At 37.1% G+C, this 17925-nt stretch overlaps 1 protein-coding gene across 2 annotated transcripts; it reads left to right on the top strand.

Annotated features, from left to right (window-relative positions):
* Positions 1–137: 137 nt before the first annotated feature.
* phospho2 (phosphatase, orphan 2) lies at positions 138–4888 on the top strand. Of its 2 annotated transcripts, XM_024296217.2 has the most exons (5): positions 138–339; positions 912–1159; positions 2719–2796; positions 2868–2962; positions 3032–4888. In XM_024296217.2, exons 3-5 carry the CDS (start codon positions 2726–2728, stop codon positions 3601–3603), a joined length of 738 nt encoding a protein of 245 aa, XP_024151985.1. In that variant the 5' UTR covers positions 138–339; positions 912–1159; positions 2719–2725; the 3' UTR covers positions 3604–4888. The 2 variants fall into 2 exon arrangements, with proteins under 2 accessions (XP_024151985.1, XP_024151984.1); XM_024296216.2 differs by lacking the exon at positions 912–1159 and having other exon boundaries at positions 145–339.
* Positions 4889–17925: the final 13037 nt, after the last annotated feature.

The raw sequence follows: 17925 nt of genomic DNA, 5'->3' as shown, positions 1-17925 counted from the left end.
AATAATAATTACAGTTTGAACGTAACATTTTATTCACTGTTTAGAACTTATTACGTTGAACAAAGTAAAACAAAGAAATGTGAGTTTTTTTGTTATTTCAGATAGTAAAATAAATATAAAACAAACCATATAGATAACAACTAACGTGTTTACAGTCGTTATGGCTAAAAAAAATAATACTCGCTTAAAACATTATTTTATAAATATCTGTCATAAATAGAGTTCTTTCTTGTAGTACTCATAGTGACCAGCAGAGGGATTACAGCACACTAATAATGCCGAGCCCAAGAAGAAGACGACGAAGAAGAAGCGGACAGTGACGGTTGGAATCTGCGAGCGGTGAGTTTCTCGTAACATCAAATTTTGAAATATTTTGGTCAATTTATTTAATGTACAGTTTGGAAACGTCAATATAAATCTGTATAAATTAAGTTTTTCTTCCGCGGTGGGTTCCAGACGGATGGTAAGGAATGCTACAGAGAAGATTAGCTAAACATAAACCAAAGTCCATGTAGAAAATGAACCAATCTGAAACTGTCAAAAATCAAATTAGAAAAAAACAAAAAATTAAAGTGATAATAGATAAACGAGGTATTTTCGTCCTATCGGCGTGGAGTGATGGAGAACCGAGTGAAAATGAAAGTAGTTTTGGTAGCTAAGCAGTCATAATTAATACAATTTTATTAGCTCACACAACCGCAGCATTTCCAATTAAAATTGCTTTACTATAGCATTATAAAACAACAACTACTTTCATTTCTCAAAGAAAAGCTTAACTGAAATAAAGACTAAATTGATTTTCTTTCTCTGATCATACTTAAACTGTTTCCAAAATCTTTTAAACACTTTTATAAAAAAAAACCCAAAGGTCACAGTTCAGTCCAATCTTTGTTTTTATATTTATCTCACAGTCAGACGCTTCTGTCAGCAAAAACGCGCACAAAAACAGACCTTCAGACTGAGAAGGAGCTGGTCTGTCATGATAAATGAAGACTGATGACGCACGTGTCCATCAGAAAGAGATAAACCGCATCCATCACACCAGCAGATGAACCCACCCATCACGCCCTTAGCCCAACGCCGACCTTTCAGATGGCTTCATAGAAGGACTGTTTCCTGGACGGATTTGGGGTTTGATCCATGAAGCTCTTAACTAAAAGTAATCCTTCTTGTGAAGAAAAAAAAAAACTGGATTTTGACTTCTTTCTGATTTTTACATAGATAGATAGACTTTATTTTCTGTTTAATGAACAGAAATTCATCTTTCAACTCAGCAGAACATGTTAAAATTCAATTCAATAATTCAATTCTTAAGATAAAATAATTTAAAAAGTTAATAAATATCAAAAAAATTAAAAGGCCATAGAAATAATAACAATCACAGAATGCACCATCCCCATACATACACAGTTTGAAAATTAAGCAAAGTGACTCCATTGGGGACAAATTATTTTTTGTCACAAAAAAAAAAAAAAAACATTAAGAGAAGGAATAACTTTTTTATTTAAAAGTGAATCCACATGGAAGCCCTATAAACAATGCAGACTTATTTAAAGTCTCATATTGAAAATCGTATGTTCTTTTTATTATAATTTTGTCATTTTAAGGACTAAAAAAAATTATAAGATTAAAACAACGTGTCATTTTTTGTGACATAGTTTCTGCAGAGCAGTAGTATTTCATTAAAAATTCACTTCTGAGTCTAGTGCGGAGTAAGCCCACCCCCACTTCACATCATATATCAATCTAACATTACTGGTGCAAACTTTATTATCCAGCCGTAAAGTTTGCCAGCTCACAACATTCACAACAATTTGAATGACAAAAATACGAAAAAATGCAATTTTTTTTAGCCTAATTTTCTCTATTATGATAAAAATGCCACAAGAAAGTGTAAAAAAAAAAAAAAAAAATCCAAAACACCATTTCATTGGAGTGGGTCTATAATATGTCATTTTTTTCACCCATATTTTAAATTAGCATGCAATTCTCAATTGACAATTCAATTAAATTCATTTTGTTTTGATTTTATTTTTAAAATGTCAGATTCAATAAATTTTTTTGTATTGAAATCTAAATTGCAAATTAAATTAATTGAGAATTGCAGACTACTTTGAATTATGGGTGTTAAGGAACTTCCATACCGTCCTTTAAACGTTTATTTATAAGCTGTCAAACCAAGAATATTAACCAAAGATTGAACTTTAAGTTGTTTAAACAATTAAAGTAAACATTTACATTTCTGAACAAACCAGAACATCACCAGTAAATTCAGATCCTCCCTGTAGACGGGAACTTGTTCCAAAGACTCTGCTTTCACTTTTTATTCATGATTGGTTCAGATTCGGTTTTGCAATCAGAGTTTGTGAAATCTGGACTTTTTTTATTATGAAAGCTCAGAGTGATAAATAACCGACTTCCTGGTGACCTCCAGGGATTTTTAACCATCAGGAATGAGAGCTAAACACTTTTCAAGCTAGTTTCTGTGTGGAGATTTGGAATTAAATGAAACAAAAAAAGAGATGAATTAAATCAGAAGATGTTTTCTGGGGACACCAGCTGTCTCTGGAAACTAAAATATATTTTGAAAATGATTTATTTTGGCTTCAAAAATGCACATTGTATAGTAGTCAAGCTTATAACCAGAACATCTAATTGTGTTATTTATCTTTAACTGGCATAAAACGTTCACAAAAATCTGTTTTTTTAATCTTTCAGGCGGAGAATGAAGTTTTTGATGGTGTTTGATTTCGACCACACCGTGGTCGATGAAAACAGCGACTTGTGGGTGGTCAGGTCGGTCACTAAAAGCTCCTCTTATAAACCAGAGGAAACGTTTGGTTTCATGGCGTCCTCTTTCTTCTCAGATGTCTTCCTAGCGGACGTCTTCCGTCCTCGATTGAGGGTTCCTACCGGGGGGGTCTGTGGTTGGAGTACATGTGCCGGGTGATGAAGTACATCGGTGAGCGCCGGCGGCGCCGTTTGTCCGGCGCTCTGCGTCTTTCTGATTTTCGACCGTCTCTCCTCACAGGAGACCAGGGCGTCGGCCCCGACGACGTCCGCGGCGTGATGGAGAGCATCCCGTTCACCGACGGCATGCCGGACCTGCTGACGTTCATTTTGGAGAATAAAAGCGCCGTGGACTGCATCGTCATCTCCGACTCCAACTCCTTGTTCATCAACTGGGTCCTGCAGGCGGCGGGGCTTCACGCCGCCGTCGATAAAGTCTTCACCAACCCGGCGGAGTTTGACGGCGCCGGCCGCATGGTGGTGCGCCCCCATCACGCCCACGACTGCAGCAAGTGCCCCCCCAACATCTGCAAGAGGACAGTGTTGGAGCGGTACCTGGCGGAGCGGGCCGAGGACGGGGCGCGGTACGAGCGCGTCTTCTACGTGGGGGACGGCGGCAACGACCTCTGCCCCGCCTTCTGCTTGAGGGCGCAGGACGCCGTGATGCCGCGGAGGAACTTCACGCTGCTGAAGCTGCTGGCCCGGCTGGAGGCTCAGCCGGGAGCCGGCCCAGTGAAGGCCGACGTGCTGCCCTGGAGCAGCGGCGCTGACATCCTGCAGGAGCTCAGAGCGAGCATGGTGCCCAAGAAGTAACAGACAAAGACGTCATCCGTCCAGAATTATGTTCTACTATTTTAAGCAGATTTTCAATCATATTTATTATGTTTTTGCCAAATTCTAAAAGGGAATTTGCAGAACAGCTGAAGACTGTGAGGTTTTACAGTTTCTGATTGAACCTCGTCCACAAAATGAGTTTGAAAAGGTGCTTAGCTGGCGTTTGTGATGCTGACTGATCTTCCAGAGGAGAATGGCGCCTAAACAACCTGATGTTTGTCTCAAAAAAGTGTGTTTCTTTGAAAAAAGTTGATTTTTTTTCTGTCTTTCTGCAGCTTCCAAAAAAAACCACCTTAAATTTAGTTTTATTAAAAAAATACTTAAATACGGAAGCCGAAAACGGCCTGCCTTACTTTTTTTTTTTGGGTCGTTTTCTCGTGATAACGAGATAATATGTCATAATAATAATAATTTTTTAAATAATTTTTTTTTATTTTTTTGTCATATATATGAGATAATTAATAATGAAGAAGGCAGAGTCCCACACTCCCTTTCCCGCACGGAGAAGCAAAAACTTTAGCTTTAAGTGTATTTATTTTGTGGTTAACAAGAAAAACAGCAGGAGGACTCTCCAGAAAAGTTGTTTTTAGTCTATTTTCTTTTATTATTTTATTAGTGGGTCTACACTCCTCAAACGCCTTCAGTCAGTCTTATCCACCAGCCCTCATCCCTTATTTCCCACAGATCACAGCGCAGACAAGAATTTCCGCATGATGTGTTCACTGAACTCCGGACATTAGCAGACCAAAAGAGCCACTCAGCCCAACTCAATCCGCTACTATGGTTTTGTCATTTTTATGTAACCTCTGGGAAACAAAGCAGTTTTTCAGAAAAAAAATTGACACCATTTAATTAATTGATTATATATGGATCATTGCTGATAACCAACGTTCTCTCTGATAGACTGCTTTGTTTTGCTGCTGATGTGCGGATCTCAGTGAACTCACCATGCAGACACGCTCTGCAGCTCTGTCTATCGATGTTTGTTCAGAGTTTTGGGGGAAATTAAGGGAGTGGCTGGTGCATGAGACTAAATTAAGACGTTTAAAGAGCATAGATCCACTAATAAATAAAAAATAGACTAAAAACAACTTTTGTGGAGTGTTTTCAATCAGGTGAAGTCTCTGTGTCTCTGAGAGATGGAGGGAGACGCTTCATTCTCCGTTCTTGATTATCTCGTTATAACGAGAAAACAAACTTTGTTTTCTCGTGATAACGACATATTATTTCGTTATCACGAGAAAACGATCAAAAAAAAAAAAAAGTGAGGCAGGCCGTTTTTGGCTTCCGTACTTAAAAGTAAAATGATGAAAAAGAATTTGGAAATTTAGAAAAGCAGCTTTGGCAGAATCGAAAATAGAATTTTAAACTTTGTTTTTCCAAAGGAAGAGAACCTTCTAGAACAGGGGTCACAATTTTATTAAATATTAAATTAGCTAAGCACATATTCCTATCTATACTGCAGATTAGCATCTAGTTGTCATAATTGATAGAAAGCGTCTGACTTGGTTTTCTAGCATTTTTAACAAGTAAAACTGCTGGAAGATCTTGTTTTGTATTTTATTTTGAAAGGAACTTGTACGTGCTGCTGTCAAAAGTAAAGAGGTAAAAAAAAAATGTAATAAAAAAAAAATCACATTCATTGTACATATTTGTTTGCTAAATTGTATAAAAAAAACAGCTTAATGGACACATAAACTTAAATTAAGTGTATTCTCTTAAAGATGAAGAGGGATTCTGCGGTTTTCTCGCTGGGTTTTGGTTTGTAAGAACTTTGACCAAATGGTTCTTTTGGTGTAAAAGGTTGCAGACTCCTGTTCTAGAACCATGTTCCTCTCTTGATCTGCAGAGAAGTTTCTTTCATGTCATTTATTGATTTATTTTTTAGTATTTAATGTGTTTCTGACTACAGGAAGTGACTCCCAAACTCAACAGTAAAAGTTTTCATATCAGATTTCTCACAGAGCTGCAGCTGCACTTTAAAAGTGGAGAACCCATGAGGGCAAATTTTAATTTTTTTTATTATTATTTAAATCGTTTAATTTTGTTTATTTATTTCATTGTTAATTGCTGCTAACTGAAATGTACAAACAAGTAAAATATTCAAATTAACTTAAAAATATTCTTGGTTCTCCAGGGTTAAAACTTTTATTTATTTTTTTTTTTACATAAATATCTTTTTTTGTTTTAAAATGCACTGTGGTCAGTTTAAATTGCTCAGCTGTTCAATAACTAATTTGAACAAATCTGTAGAACGCGGCTATACTCGTCTGTGCCACAGGGGGGCAGTGTTTCCATCTACTCTTTCTCCTTGATCCTCTTCAGGTTCAGTTGTTTGATTGTCATGTTTTTTTTCTGCAGAAATTCTCTCATTTTTAAAGAGAAAAACTTACAAACTTGAGGACTGACTGAGACTCAGTGTTTAACAGCATTTTGAATGTTTGCTTTAAATATTTGACCTGTATTTTAAACAATAATGTGTTTTAAAAATTGTATTACTACCATGAAATGCAATAATTCCTCTAAAATATAAAGTTTACACAAACAAATCATTTTTATAGTTTGTTTGTTCAAAGATTTGTTTAGACTGTAGTTCATAGCAGTTCATAGTTTTTGTTTTTTTTAGATATTTGAGATATTTTACTTTGAAGTTTTTTTTTTACTTTTTTCAAAATAAGCAAAGATTATTTTTTTTTGTCTCATTAAGAGCCAATATTTAAAAACAAAGAATTTATTATAGAAATGAGTCAAAAATCATTTTAACCCCAAACTTTTGACAATAGAAAAACTTAATTTAAAACAAAAAAAAAATCAAATTCCACTGTCAATTCCATTTTTGATGCTTTTAAACCATCAACAATGACTTCCTGTTTACGCAATCCAGATTGTCAGGTTTAAATTTAAGTTTGACATGTATTCCAGATTCCGCCACTAGACGGTCAAGTGGTTATGGCTGCAGACTCACATTCAGAAGGTCATGGCTTCGAATCCCGCTCAGGAATAGTCCACATGAAATATTTGTTTTTACTTTTAAATTTCATTTTCACCTCAAAACTGTTCAATGCAGGTGAAAGAAATATTTTTAACACAGACAAATACCTTTAAACCATCAACAATGACTTTCTGATTTCGCAATGCAGAATGTCATGTTTAAATTTAAGTTTGACATGCATTCCAGATTCCGCCACTAGACGGTCAAGTGGTTATGGCTGCGGACTCACATTCAGAAGGTCATGGGTTCGAATCCTGCTCAGATATTCAATAATTGACAAACTGGTGACACGGGGGGGGGGGCGTTTTATTCATTTTCTATGCTTTTAAACCATGAGCATTGTGTTTACTTTTAAATTTTATTTTTACCTCTAAACTGTTCAATGCAGGGGAGAGAAATATTTTTAACACAGACAAGTAAAATAAACGACAAATTGGTGACGGGGTGGGGGGGTTGATCCATTTTTGATGCTTTTAAACCATCAACAATGACTTCCTGTTTACGCAATCCAGATTGTCAGGTTTAAATTTAAATTTGATATTCATTCCAGATTCTGCCACTACAGTCAAGTGGTTAGGGCTGCGGACTCACATTCAGAAGGTCATGGGTTCGAATCCCGCTCAGGAACAGTCCACATGAAATATTTGTTTTTACTTTTATATTTTATTTTTACCTCTAACCTGTTCAATGCAGGGGAAATAAATATAAAATAAATACTCTCCTCAATCTTGTGGACAGCCTTCCCAGAACAGTTGAAGCTGCAATAGCAACAAAAGGTGGAGCAACATCATATTGAACTCAGGGTTAGGAATGAGATAGAACTTTAGTTCAAATGTGAGTGTAGTTCCCTTTCGGCTTATCCCTTTCGGGGTCGCCACAGCGTAACAGCACCCACTGTTTCGCATCAGTCATTTGGCAGAGTTTTTTTTTGACGCCGGACGCCCTTCCTGCCACAACCCTGTACTTGAGGGGCACAGGGACCCAGTTAGGCAGCAGCGTCAAGGACGCTAAACATTTTCGATTTATCTTTTAAGAACAAGTGCTAGTTTGAGATTTTATGAGGATTTATTTGTTCTAAGATTTTGTTCTAAAATGAGTCATTTTCACTTATTATAGTAGATTTTTTGTCAGTTTAATCGACATAAACTACAATTAGGTTCATAAAAACTCAAACATTTTGCTTAGAACTATCAAAAAGTACTTACTGGGTTAATAGAATTCAATTTGAAGTAATTCTATCGAACAGTTTATCATTTTTAGCTTATTTTCCCTTTTTGAATGCTTGTGTGGAACTCCGTTTCTAGATTTTGATATATATTATAAGATTTCATGTTAATAAAAAAGGATTTGCTGGATGAACTAAACGTTTTACTACTTTTTAGTAATTTTCTTCTGAAGATTGGTGCTCTTTTCTTATCATTAGGCTTCCTCTATTTGCTATTGCTCGTTCTGCAGATGGAATTTAGTCTTTTCAATCATAAAAAAGAGTAGTTTATTTGATGTTCCTCCCTTTTCTTTGACTCAGTGCAACTTGGTGAGAGTCTATGGAAGTTCACATGTACGGTCTAGTTCAGGGATCTGCAACCTTTAACACTTAAAGAGTCGATTTCTCACTGACTACAACCCAGAAGGAGCCACATAAACCTTTAGAACAATAAGACTTTATATTTATGTGGTCGTTATTTTTATGAGAAATATATATACTATTATTTTTTGGGGGGATAAATAAAAACAAAGTTTTTTTATTTTTCTCAAATATGGAACAGTTTATAACTTACAAGACCTTTTTTTCAAAATAAAAGACTTCCTGTGGAATATGGATTTGCTCAATCTAGATCAGGGATGGGCCAACTACGGCCCGAGGGCCAAATGCGGCCCATTAAGCTATTTAACCTGACCCTCCAAACTTGAATAAATCATAATAATAATCCTTATTTGCTTTATTTTCCCTATAATTGGGATGTTTCCCAATATGGTGCACTATAAATAGATCGACTTTGTCTAGTGCAGAAAGTTATTCTGCATTTTTGTGAAAAAAAATGATTTTTTTTTATACATTTATTTGTGTTTTCCAAGTCGGATTGTCCTTTTTCCGATCATTGCAACCATTCAAACACCACATGAACACATCATTTCTCTAGATTTAAGGTTTTCCCTAAATAACATTAAACCATTGGTGGAATTGGCACTAAAGTAAGAACTAAAGTCTGTTTTGAAATAAAATCTCATGTTTTGTATTAGTTTTAATCAAAATAAAAACATGTTTTCATCCAGATTTAATGGTATTTTTTCTCTTATGAGGTGGATTACCAAAATACTCCACATATCCGATCCTGGTCCATCAAACTTTAGAGCCCGTTTTGGCCCACATGTCAAAAGGTTTGTCCAGCCCTGATCTAGACGGAGCACATCTAGAGTTAGGTAATGTGCTGCAATGTTAGTTTATGTAATATTAGCAAAACGAAAAAGGATTTTATTGATTAAATTGATAAATATAACTTTCTAAATTAAAAAAGAGTTAATTAATGGTGTTTTTGAACCACAAGACACACTTTTAAACACTGGAATTTGTCAAAATGTTAGTTCTTGATTATCAGAACACTATTGTGCTCTCTAGGCTCGCAGAGGGAAAGTTATTTTACTTTTTACTTTACTTTACAGTTACTTTTTACAACTAAAATCTTTTGTATTTTTCGTTAACCGGAGAGTGGAGGGGTAGAGGAGCCAGACATGTCTTCTGCAGACCTGATAGAAATTTGCTTTTTGATCCTTCTCAGTGACTAAATGCTACTACAGGGTAGGGTAAACTTTATGGTTTAACACAACAAATGACCTCATTTCCAATGTGTTCATATAATTATTCACGTGTATGAAGTGTTTAGAATAAGTCCTTGATTCCAGCAGAAAACAGCCTCATTCCCACTCAGAAGTCAAAGCAGACCTTCAGGCAGCAGCGGCGCCAGCTTCCTCTCTCCTGTTTTTGTTGCATCATAGAAATCTAAACGCCGCCGTTATCTGCGTGTTGGCGGTGAGACGTGCTCATCCACGTGTCTCCAATCCTGTTAACCAATCTTCACCACGGCTGATTTAGAAACCCACTTTGTTTGGAGGTGAGTCAAAGCCGCTCTCAGAGGCTGAGGAAGCCCAAAGACGTCTGTCGGTGAAATCTCCGTGATGCAAGTCTTCCTGTGAGTTTCTGTTTACCAACATCTCCCATCAACCTTTAAATTCCATGTTTATCCTCAGAAGAAACAATCCCCGTCAGCTGTTTGTCCAAACTGGCAGAGTTTGAGAGAGAGTTTCACCTTCAATCACGTTGAGTTTTTCATCCCTTTGGCTTATTTTAGAGAAAAAAACTCCAACATGGATCAATATGAAAGGATATGAAAGACTTAGAGCAGCTTTGGGACTGAAGAACCACAAAAATGGAGAAAACTCTGAACAGTCCTTTGATCATCAAAGAACGGACACGAAAAAGTTCATGACCTCCTTCAATCCAAACACGGCAAGTCCACCTCTGACCTCAGAATACAAATGACTAAAAAAAGATTCCAAGCAGTCTGGTTACAGTCTGACATGGAAACAAACTGGTGATGCCAAATAAAAGACATGATTGACAGCTGTCTATCAAGTTTGATCCTTTTATGCATCAAGTTAAGTACCTGAAAGTGAAAGAAACATAGAACAGTGATGAGCTTTAGTCACATGCACCCATGCGTGACTAAAACGGGTTTTTGGGTCGTAGTCGATCATAAAGACCCACTACGATCATCTTTTGTTCTATTTTCAAAAGTGTTCTGAAAACCGGACTACAAAAACTTTGCAAAAATGTAAAATGAAGTAACTAACAGGGGTGGAATTATACAAGTTCACTTCTTTCCATTCCTTTTCAAGCAATCAATCAAATTCCTCTTTAGCAAATAATTACCATATTTAAAAAAATCAAATGTGACATAAGTGTGTCTAATTTTCTAATCAATGCATTTCATTATTTCTGTACTGAGTTTGGAAAATCTGTTTTCAGTCCTGTTTGTCCACAATCTATGCTTTAAATAAACCAGATCAATCAATCATAAATATTACGTTTTAGGTCTAATCAAAAACCTGTGTTGCTTTCTTTCTAGGACATAGTTTCTGCAGAGCGGCAGGAGATCATCAGAAATTCACCTTTAAGTTGTAGGTGGAATCGTTGGCGTGGAGTAAGCCCGCCCCCAGTTCCCATCAGCAGGGAGCTGCTGCTCCACTAGTGGAAAACAAAAGGAAGACGCTGAAGGACGCCCATAAATAATTCATTTTAAATCTATACAAGTATCCTCAAACAAGATATGTATCGGCAAGTTGATTTTGATTTTTCCCCACACCTCTAGTAAACCATATAAACATGTTTTTTATTCACATCTGACCAGTTTCCCCCGCAGACGGTCCGTATCCACATGTGAGGACAGTTTTGACTAAAGCTCCAGACTGTGTTTGAGTCTGAAAGCTTTGAGACGGATCCATAGAAGTTTAAAGACAAAATCACGACATTAATGATTACGGTGAGCTGTGTCTCGTATTATAAATGGAATCAAAGTCGTAAAGTTTGATTTTAAAAGCAGTCTAAACATCCTTGGCTCCTGCTCTGCATTCATCATTTTGCAGGGGAGGGAAATAAACCTCAAAAGGATCAGACATTTAGCGATATTAAAACACACGGCGTTTCAGAGCGGGATAATGCACGGTCCGTCACACTGCTGGGTGATCAGCTTTTAATGGTTACCAGGGGAGCCACTTTCTGCCCTATTTTCCCCATATTGTAAATTGAATACAGATGAAGCAACCACTCCTTAAAAGGTTTCAGAAGCACTTGAGGGAATAGGAGCTCCCACTGCTCGCAGAGGTCCAACAGACAGAACGGAACAGAACACAGGGGCTGCACAGCTTCTGTTTTCATCAAGTGTGAAAAAGTACCACTTAGGATCGGCAAAGCGGTGCTAAAGAATGGCTTTTATTACATAGTAAATTAATTTTCAGTGAGTCAGTTTAAATCTTCATCTGGAAGAAAAACCCGTTTGAAGCACTTTTATAAAATATGACGATAGAGTCGGACAAGTCAGAGAAAATCTATGTTTTGGATCAAATGTCCAAAATAATATTCCAATATGTATCTTTATGGCGCATTTACACCAAATGTATTCACAAACTCTCTTTTGACGCCTGTCAAGTTTACTGCTCGACGCCTTGACGCCCCTACCGCAGAGCAACCGCAGAAGTTGTTCTGGAATTCATTCATTGAAACACCATGGATGATGTTGAGCGAGTATCTTTGGTTTATATGTTCTGGAGAGCTCTACAGAGACACCGACAAGCACATCGCTGTGTTTGTTTTTACCAGATCTTTCAGAGTCTCTCTGGGTTCTGTGTAGTTCACTCTTGCAGTGAAAGCTGCACCTGAGGGCCGTTTTAAACGTTACTTCCGTCCGTCTGTGGCCCAGTTTGAGCTCTAACCATAGAGGGGGACATACAACTAAAACTGGGGGATTTTTTATGATTGTCTTGATGAAAATGAGAAAAACATCATAAGTTCATGAAGCTACAGCGGTCCCGTGCAGTACAACGGCACTCGCAGCAGATCTCCGCCAGCCAGCAAGAAGAGCGGACTCTGCTGCCCAGAGACCCGCAGCCTGGACAGTAGACCTCGCTAGATCTGGCGGGCGCCTGGACAGCAGCGATCGCTCTCAGCTCTGTGGAGCCTGAGCAGCAATTATCTCTGAAAACTGGAGCTCAGTAGCTCGCTAAGCTATCCACTGGCTAGCATAGCCGTCCTTCCAGCTCAATGAGCTCGGTGACGGGCTGACGATCTGTTCAGGACGTATCCCTCCTTCTCCCAACAGTAACTGGGACAGTTTCCGGGAATTTAGCGGCCCCCGTGGGCCAAGAAAATAGATAGAAATTCTGGACGAAAATCCTCGCATCGAGCCGCCATCTTGAATGTTTGTTTCTACTCTTTGATCTGGTCACTGAAAACATCACGTCACCAAAGCTGAGTCTCTGATTGGTTGACGTCAAGCTTGCCGCGCCAGCAGCCGAAGTCGTGCCGCGGTAGTCTTTATGTTCCCGTAACATTGAAACTTTAGACCTCTGTCACGCCGGCCATGTTCGGTATGAATGCCCCATAAGACAAGCTTCTTGACAATCCAGCTCCACAATGAAGATAAATAAAATAATAAAAGTGTGTAGAACATCCAAAAAACATCATTACGACCAAGAAGATTTACAAATATTCAGATGGCAATGGATTATTCATTTTCTTGACACTAAAGGATAAAAATTCTACTTTTTTTATGTATGTTTTCCCTTCGTAATAGTAAGAAAAAACTTCAGGAACTCCAAACTTCTGTTGGTAGTGGTACACAAAACAGTGTTTCTCACTCATAACTCAAGAAAACTATTATTCCTCAGAAAACTGACAGGTTCTGTGTCCATGAATACATTTAAAAGTATATTTTCAAAACCAAACATTACTTATGTCTTGCATGAAAACACAGAATCCGGCCACACAAATCCAGGAATTTGAAAAATGATCATCCGTCTCCTGCTGTTGTTTGGTGTGAAGACTGGATGATGGACGGAGCAGAAGGAGCCCACACCCAGGAGCTTTGCTAAAAGATTGATTTTCGTCCAGGGATTTTGCGCCTAAAAATTTCCATGGAAACCTGAGACCACCAGAGGGTGCAGGAACCACCAGGAGAGGAGGAGTGAAGGTTGCCGTCTCCTGCAGATGCTGGGACAGGTGGGCTGCAGGTTAGAACAGCTGCCCTACGCTCTCATCAGCAGGATGGCAGAAACAGATGGGAGCACAGCTTCAGGTAAGTCCTGGTCGATTGCATCAAAGAAAAGCTCTGACCTCTTCTCTGTGAGGCTGCTTTCTTCCACAGCAGGATCTGGTCAGCAGAAAATCCAAATCTATTTCTGGAATCTCGAGGAATTTGAAGGAAAATGTCATCACATCAGATCTAGATGTAGAAACTCGTCATAAGCAAGAAAGAAGTTGGATCAGAAACGAAAACTCAGCAAAGAGGTTGCATGTCAGGAACAGAAGAGTTCAGGTGATAAATAAATCAGAGAGAACAAATAAGGACGGGAAACGTCGCCAGAAACAGCAAATATCCGACACACAATATTCACCAAAACGAGGAATGGTTGCAAGACCTAAATATCCAAGATTACAAACAGTTTTGACTCCTTGCTAATTTATAATTATATTCAAAACAGTTTTTAATACCGTTTTACCTTTATGTATTTAAAATGGCTGCAAGACTGAAACAATTATTTGTGAGAAATAAAAAAAAAAATCAGCTGAAAATGTATTTTTTCCTTCAACTGTGGATGAATAGTTTACTTGTATGAACATCTGTAATCTCAGAGTTTCATGTTGAAAAAGTAAAAACAAAATAAAAAAAGATGAAAGTCAGATTCTTATTTAAAAAATATATTTTATATATAATATTATTAAAAAATAAGGATGAGATGTAAGAAATATTTAATGTAACTTTTTAAAAAACTTTTGCATAGATCTTTTTCAGCTCCTCTTTCGGCTGGACTCACTCCAGCAGATTTATGCTCCATCAGCTGACAGACTTATGCAACACTAAGAAATACCTGATTTTTTTTTCCTGACTTTTAATTCTGACTAAAAATAATAAAAGAATCAATCATGATCATGATACTGCAGAGAGCACTATTTCTGTTCATTACATAGATGTTTGAGCTCCCATGAGGTTTTGTTTTGTTGGTTTCTTACAGCTCAAACAGTTCAAAGACTTCCCACAATCCCCTGGGTCTATCAAAGGCTCTTCTGTGCGGGGAGCCTTTGCAGCTGTAGACCTGTGAGCGTGGAAGTGTGGTTGTGTTTTAGGAGAATCTTTTTTTAAAATAAAACAATTTATTATCACATTTTTGACACTAAATGACTGGTAAAGGTTTAACAAAATAAAGAGATTGAATCAATAAAGTCTTATCATTAAATCACAGGAAGAATCCAACTGTTGGGATACAGAAGATCTAAATTATTTGGCAGGAAAAAAATTTTTTTTTTTGTGATTTTTGTGGGATGAAGTTACACTTTTTTTTTATTTACTAAAAACTTATTGGAATTTGCACACTGTTTATGAGTACATACTTATGTGATTTTAATACAATATAGAAACAAATACATTTTTATTAAGAGGGGAAAACATTTGGCACAACTTTCTCCAGCGTTTAGAGCCTGATTGTGCATCTTCTATGAACAAAAACCAAAAATGTGTTTTAGATTTTTTAAACATCTTTTTATATTTTTGTTTTTGTTGCAGCCTGGAAATATTCGGGTAATTTATCTTAATTTTGATATTGTCCATGAGAGATGTTTTAGCAATAAGGATCATTTTTCTGTCTTAGTAATGAGAATAATGTCTTATTTTAGTTATTTACCATTTTATTTTGAAAATGCCTGCTAGGCGCAGCATGATATTCCCCTTTGTTGGTGTCTGCGCATGTGTACGAAAAATTTATGGTGTGGATGCGATCATGTTTTCTTGCTTCGGCTGCTTCAGAGAAAGCATAAAAAAAAAAAAAAAACTCAGTTTGGGGCAAATAAAGTTGCCAAAATGAAGACGGAGTCCTGTCTATTTTCAAGGGTGCACCTTTTTTATTTTCTTCTTTTTTTTTACATTTTTTAGTAAATTATAGGAAAAACATACAATATAAACTTGAGTTGTAAACTCAAACATGACAGAAATAAAAAGAAAAAAGGAAAAGGGGACAGAAAAAAGAAAAACTTACTTTATCTTGATATCTGTTGTAAATTATTTTGTATTAAACATAAATCAGATTATACACTATATGTTACCGAAGTACTTGCTCATCCACCCAAATGATCAGAATCAGGATTCCTAATCACAGGTGAATAAAATCCGGCCCTCAGGCATTAGGGCTGTTTTTACAAAGATTTGTAAAGAATGTTTTGCTCTCAGAAGTTCAGTGAATTCCATCTTAGAACCTGTTATAGGAATTAACCTGTACAACAAATCCAGTCGTGAAATGTCCTAAATATTCTACTGTCAACTCTATTATAACAAAATGGAAGAGTTTGGGAACAACTCAGACGCCAAGTGGTCAACCACGTAAACTGATGGAGAGAGGTCAGAGGATGCTGAAAGTACAAAGATGTCGGCTTTCTGCAGCTACAGAGCTTCAACCTTCATGTGACCTTCAGATCAGTCCAAGTACAGTACGCAGAGAGCTTCATGGAGTGGGTTTCTGTGGCTGAGCAGCTGCATCAAGACACACAAGTTTAATACAAAGCGTGGATGCAGAGGTGTAAAGAACGCCGCCACTGGACTCTAAAGCAGAGGAGAGGCCTTCTCTGGAGAGATGAATCACGATTTTCCATCTGGAAATCTGATGGACCATTCTGGGTTTGGAGGTTGCAGGAGAACAGACACCATTGGTGGAGGAGGAATGATGGTGTGGGCTTGTTTTTTCAGACCCCTTAGTTCCAGTGAAAGGAACTCTGAATGAAACATTTTGGACAATTCCATCATCCCAACCTTGTAGGAACAGTTTGGAGCGTCTCCTTCCTCTTCCAACATGACTGTTCACCAGAGCACAAAGCAAGGTCCACGAAGACACGGAGGACAGAGTCACAAGTGTGTGACTTGACCAATGCGTTTTGGTAAGAATGGTCTCAAATTCCTAAAAACACTCCTCAACCTTGTGGTTCCCCGAAGAGTTGAAGCTGGAATATCTGCAAAAGGTGGACCAACGTCATCTTGAACTCTACGGTTTAGGAATGGGATGAAGCTTCAGTTCATATGTGAGTCAAGGCAGGTGAGACTTTGGTAAAATGTCAATATTCTTTTTTATAAAGTCATGTTGCTCTAATGCTTAAAAATAATTACAAAAAAATAATAAAAAAAAATCTGGTCAAATTTAGTCAGTTTGAATGAACAGTTTCAGCTTCTTTCATCAAAGAAAACTGGACTTTTACAATTAAAATATGAAAAGCATTAAGAAAATTCACATAAAACTAACATACAAGTAACACAATAACACTTTAAAAATGAAGCTTTTCAAATATTGAGTTGAAATGTAATCCTTCATCGTCTTTGAATTGGAATTGTATTATACCATATTGTATGATTTTGAAACGACAGGTGATACATTCAGACTCCAAAAACAAAACAATGTTTTCGCTTTTTTCCAGCTCATTCAGCCAAACTTTCCCAGAAAACAGAATCCCATTGAAACTAAAGTGAAACTTCATCAGGAGGAATATTAAATCTCCACTGAGGCTTGATGCACAAATCAAATTGAGGCCACTTGTTCTGATTGATGTTGAATAAATGTGTTTTTGTTTTTCAACCACATCTGACTGAAAATCAATATTTTCTCTGCCATCATCTAAAAAGTCGGTCGCAGTTTTTTTTTTTTTTTCCTTTTTCAAAGAATTGTAATTCGGTCACCCTCCAAATGCCAGTGAACATCTGCTGTGTCAGAATAAACAGATTACAATTCTGAAAAAGATTATTATGCTTTTTCTGAACATGAGAAAAATGATACATTTTTTACAGAAACATATATTCTGATCAAATAAAAAGATAAAAATGTCTATAGAATTAGATTTTATTAGTAAAACAAAACAATCATTAGAACCGAAAGTCTAAAAATAACCAGAACCGACTTGTTGTAGTCGATACAAATGACTAGTTTGGTAAACTGAAGAGTCCGAGATGACTGTAACGCAAAAATATTTTACAAATTAGCTTTTCATTAACAAGTCCTGAGCTACATTTAATACTTTATTTCCTTTTGGTTCCTGGACGTCTGATAACCTCAATGTTTTCAGTTGGAGACCTAAAGTGTCTTTGAGACTTTCAGACCTTTGGGATGTGGGAGTTTGGCCTTTTTCCTTTCAGGGATCTACAATCGTTATCTGCTTTTGGCAAAAGGCTGCAATACCACCGGAACACGGAACAATTTCCATCCTTCATGTCTGACGGCTGTTGGAATAAAGAACTCTGTCACTTTCCTCAGGAGCTGGACTAACCGAAGCAAAGCCTTTAATGTGGGATTTACTTTACTTAGTGCAGATCTGTGATGAAGTTGCAGAAAACTCGTAAACAAAGAGAGAATGCAGCAGGTTTATGGACATTGAGATTCCTGAGCAAAGTGGATTTCCTTTTAAGAACATGTTTATTTTGTCTTTTAGCTCCATGCAGATGCAGATTTTGTTAAAAAGTTTTAGGATATATTCAGACAATCTGTTGGTCCTTCTTATTTAACAGTCC

The sequence above is a fragment of the Oryzias melastigma genome, linkage group LG3, assembly GCF_002922805.2.
Source record: "Oryzias melastigma strain HK-1 linkage group LG3, ASM292280v2, whole genome shotgun sequence".
In the NCBI taxonomy this organism is placed as follows: domain Eukaryota; kingdom Metazoa; phylum Chordata; class Actinopteri; order Beloniformes; family Adrianichthyidae; genus Oryzias; species Oryzias melastigma.
Note: the sequence above shows the minus strand (reverse complement) of the source record. Positions and strands in the feature narration are given on the sequence as shown.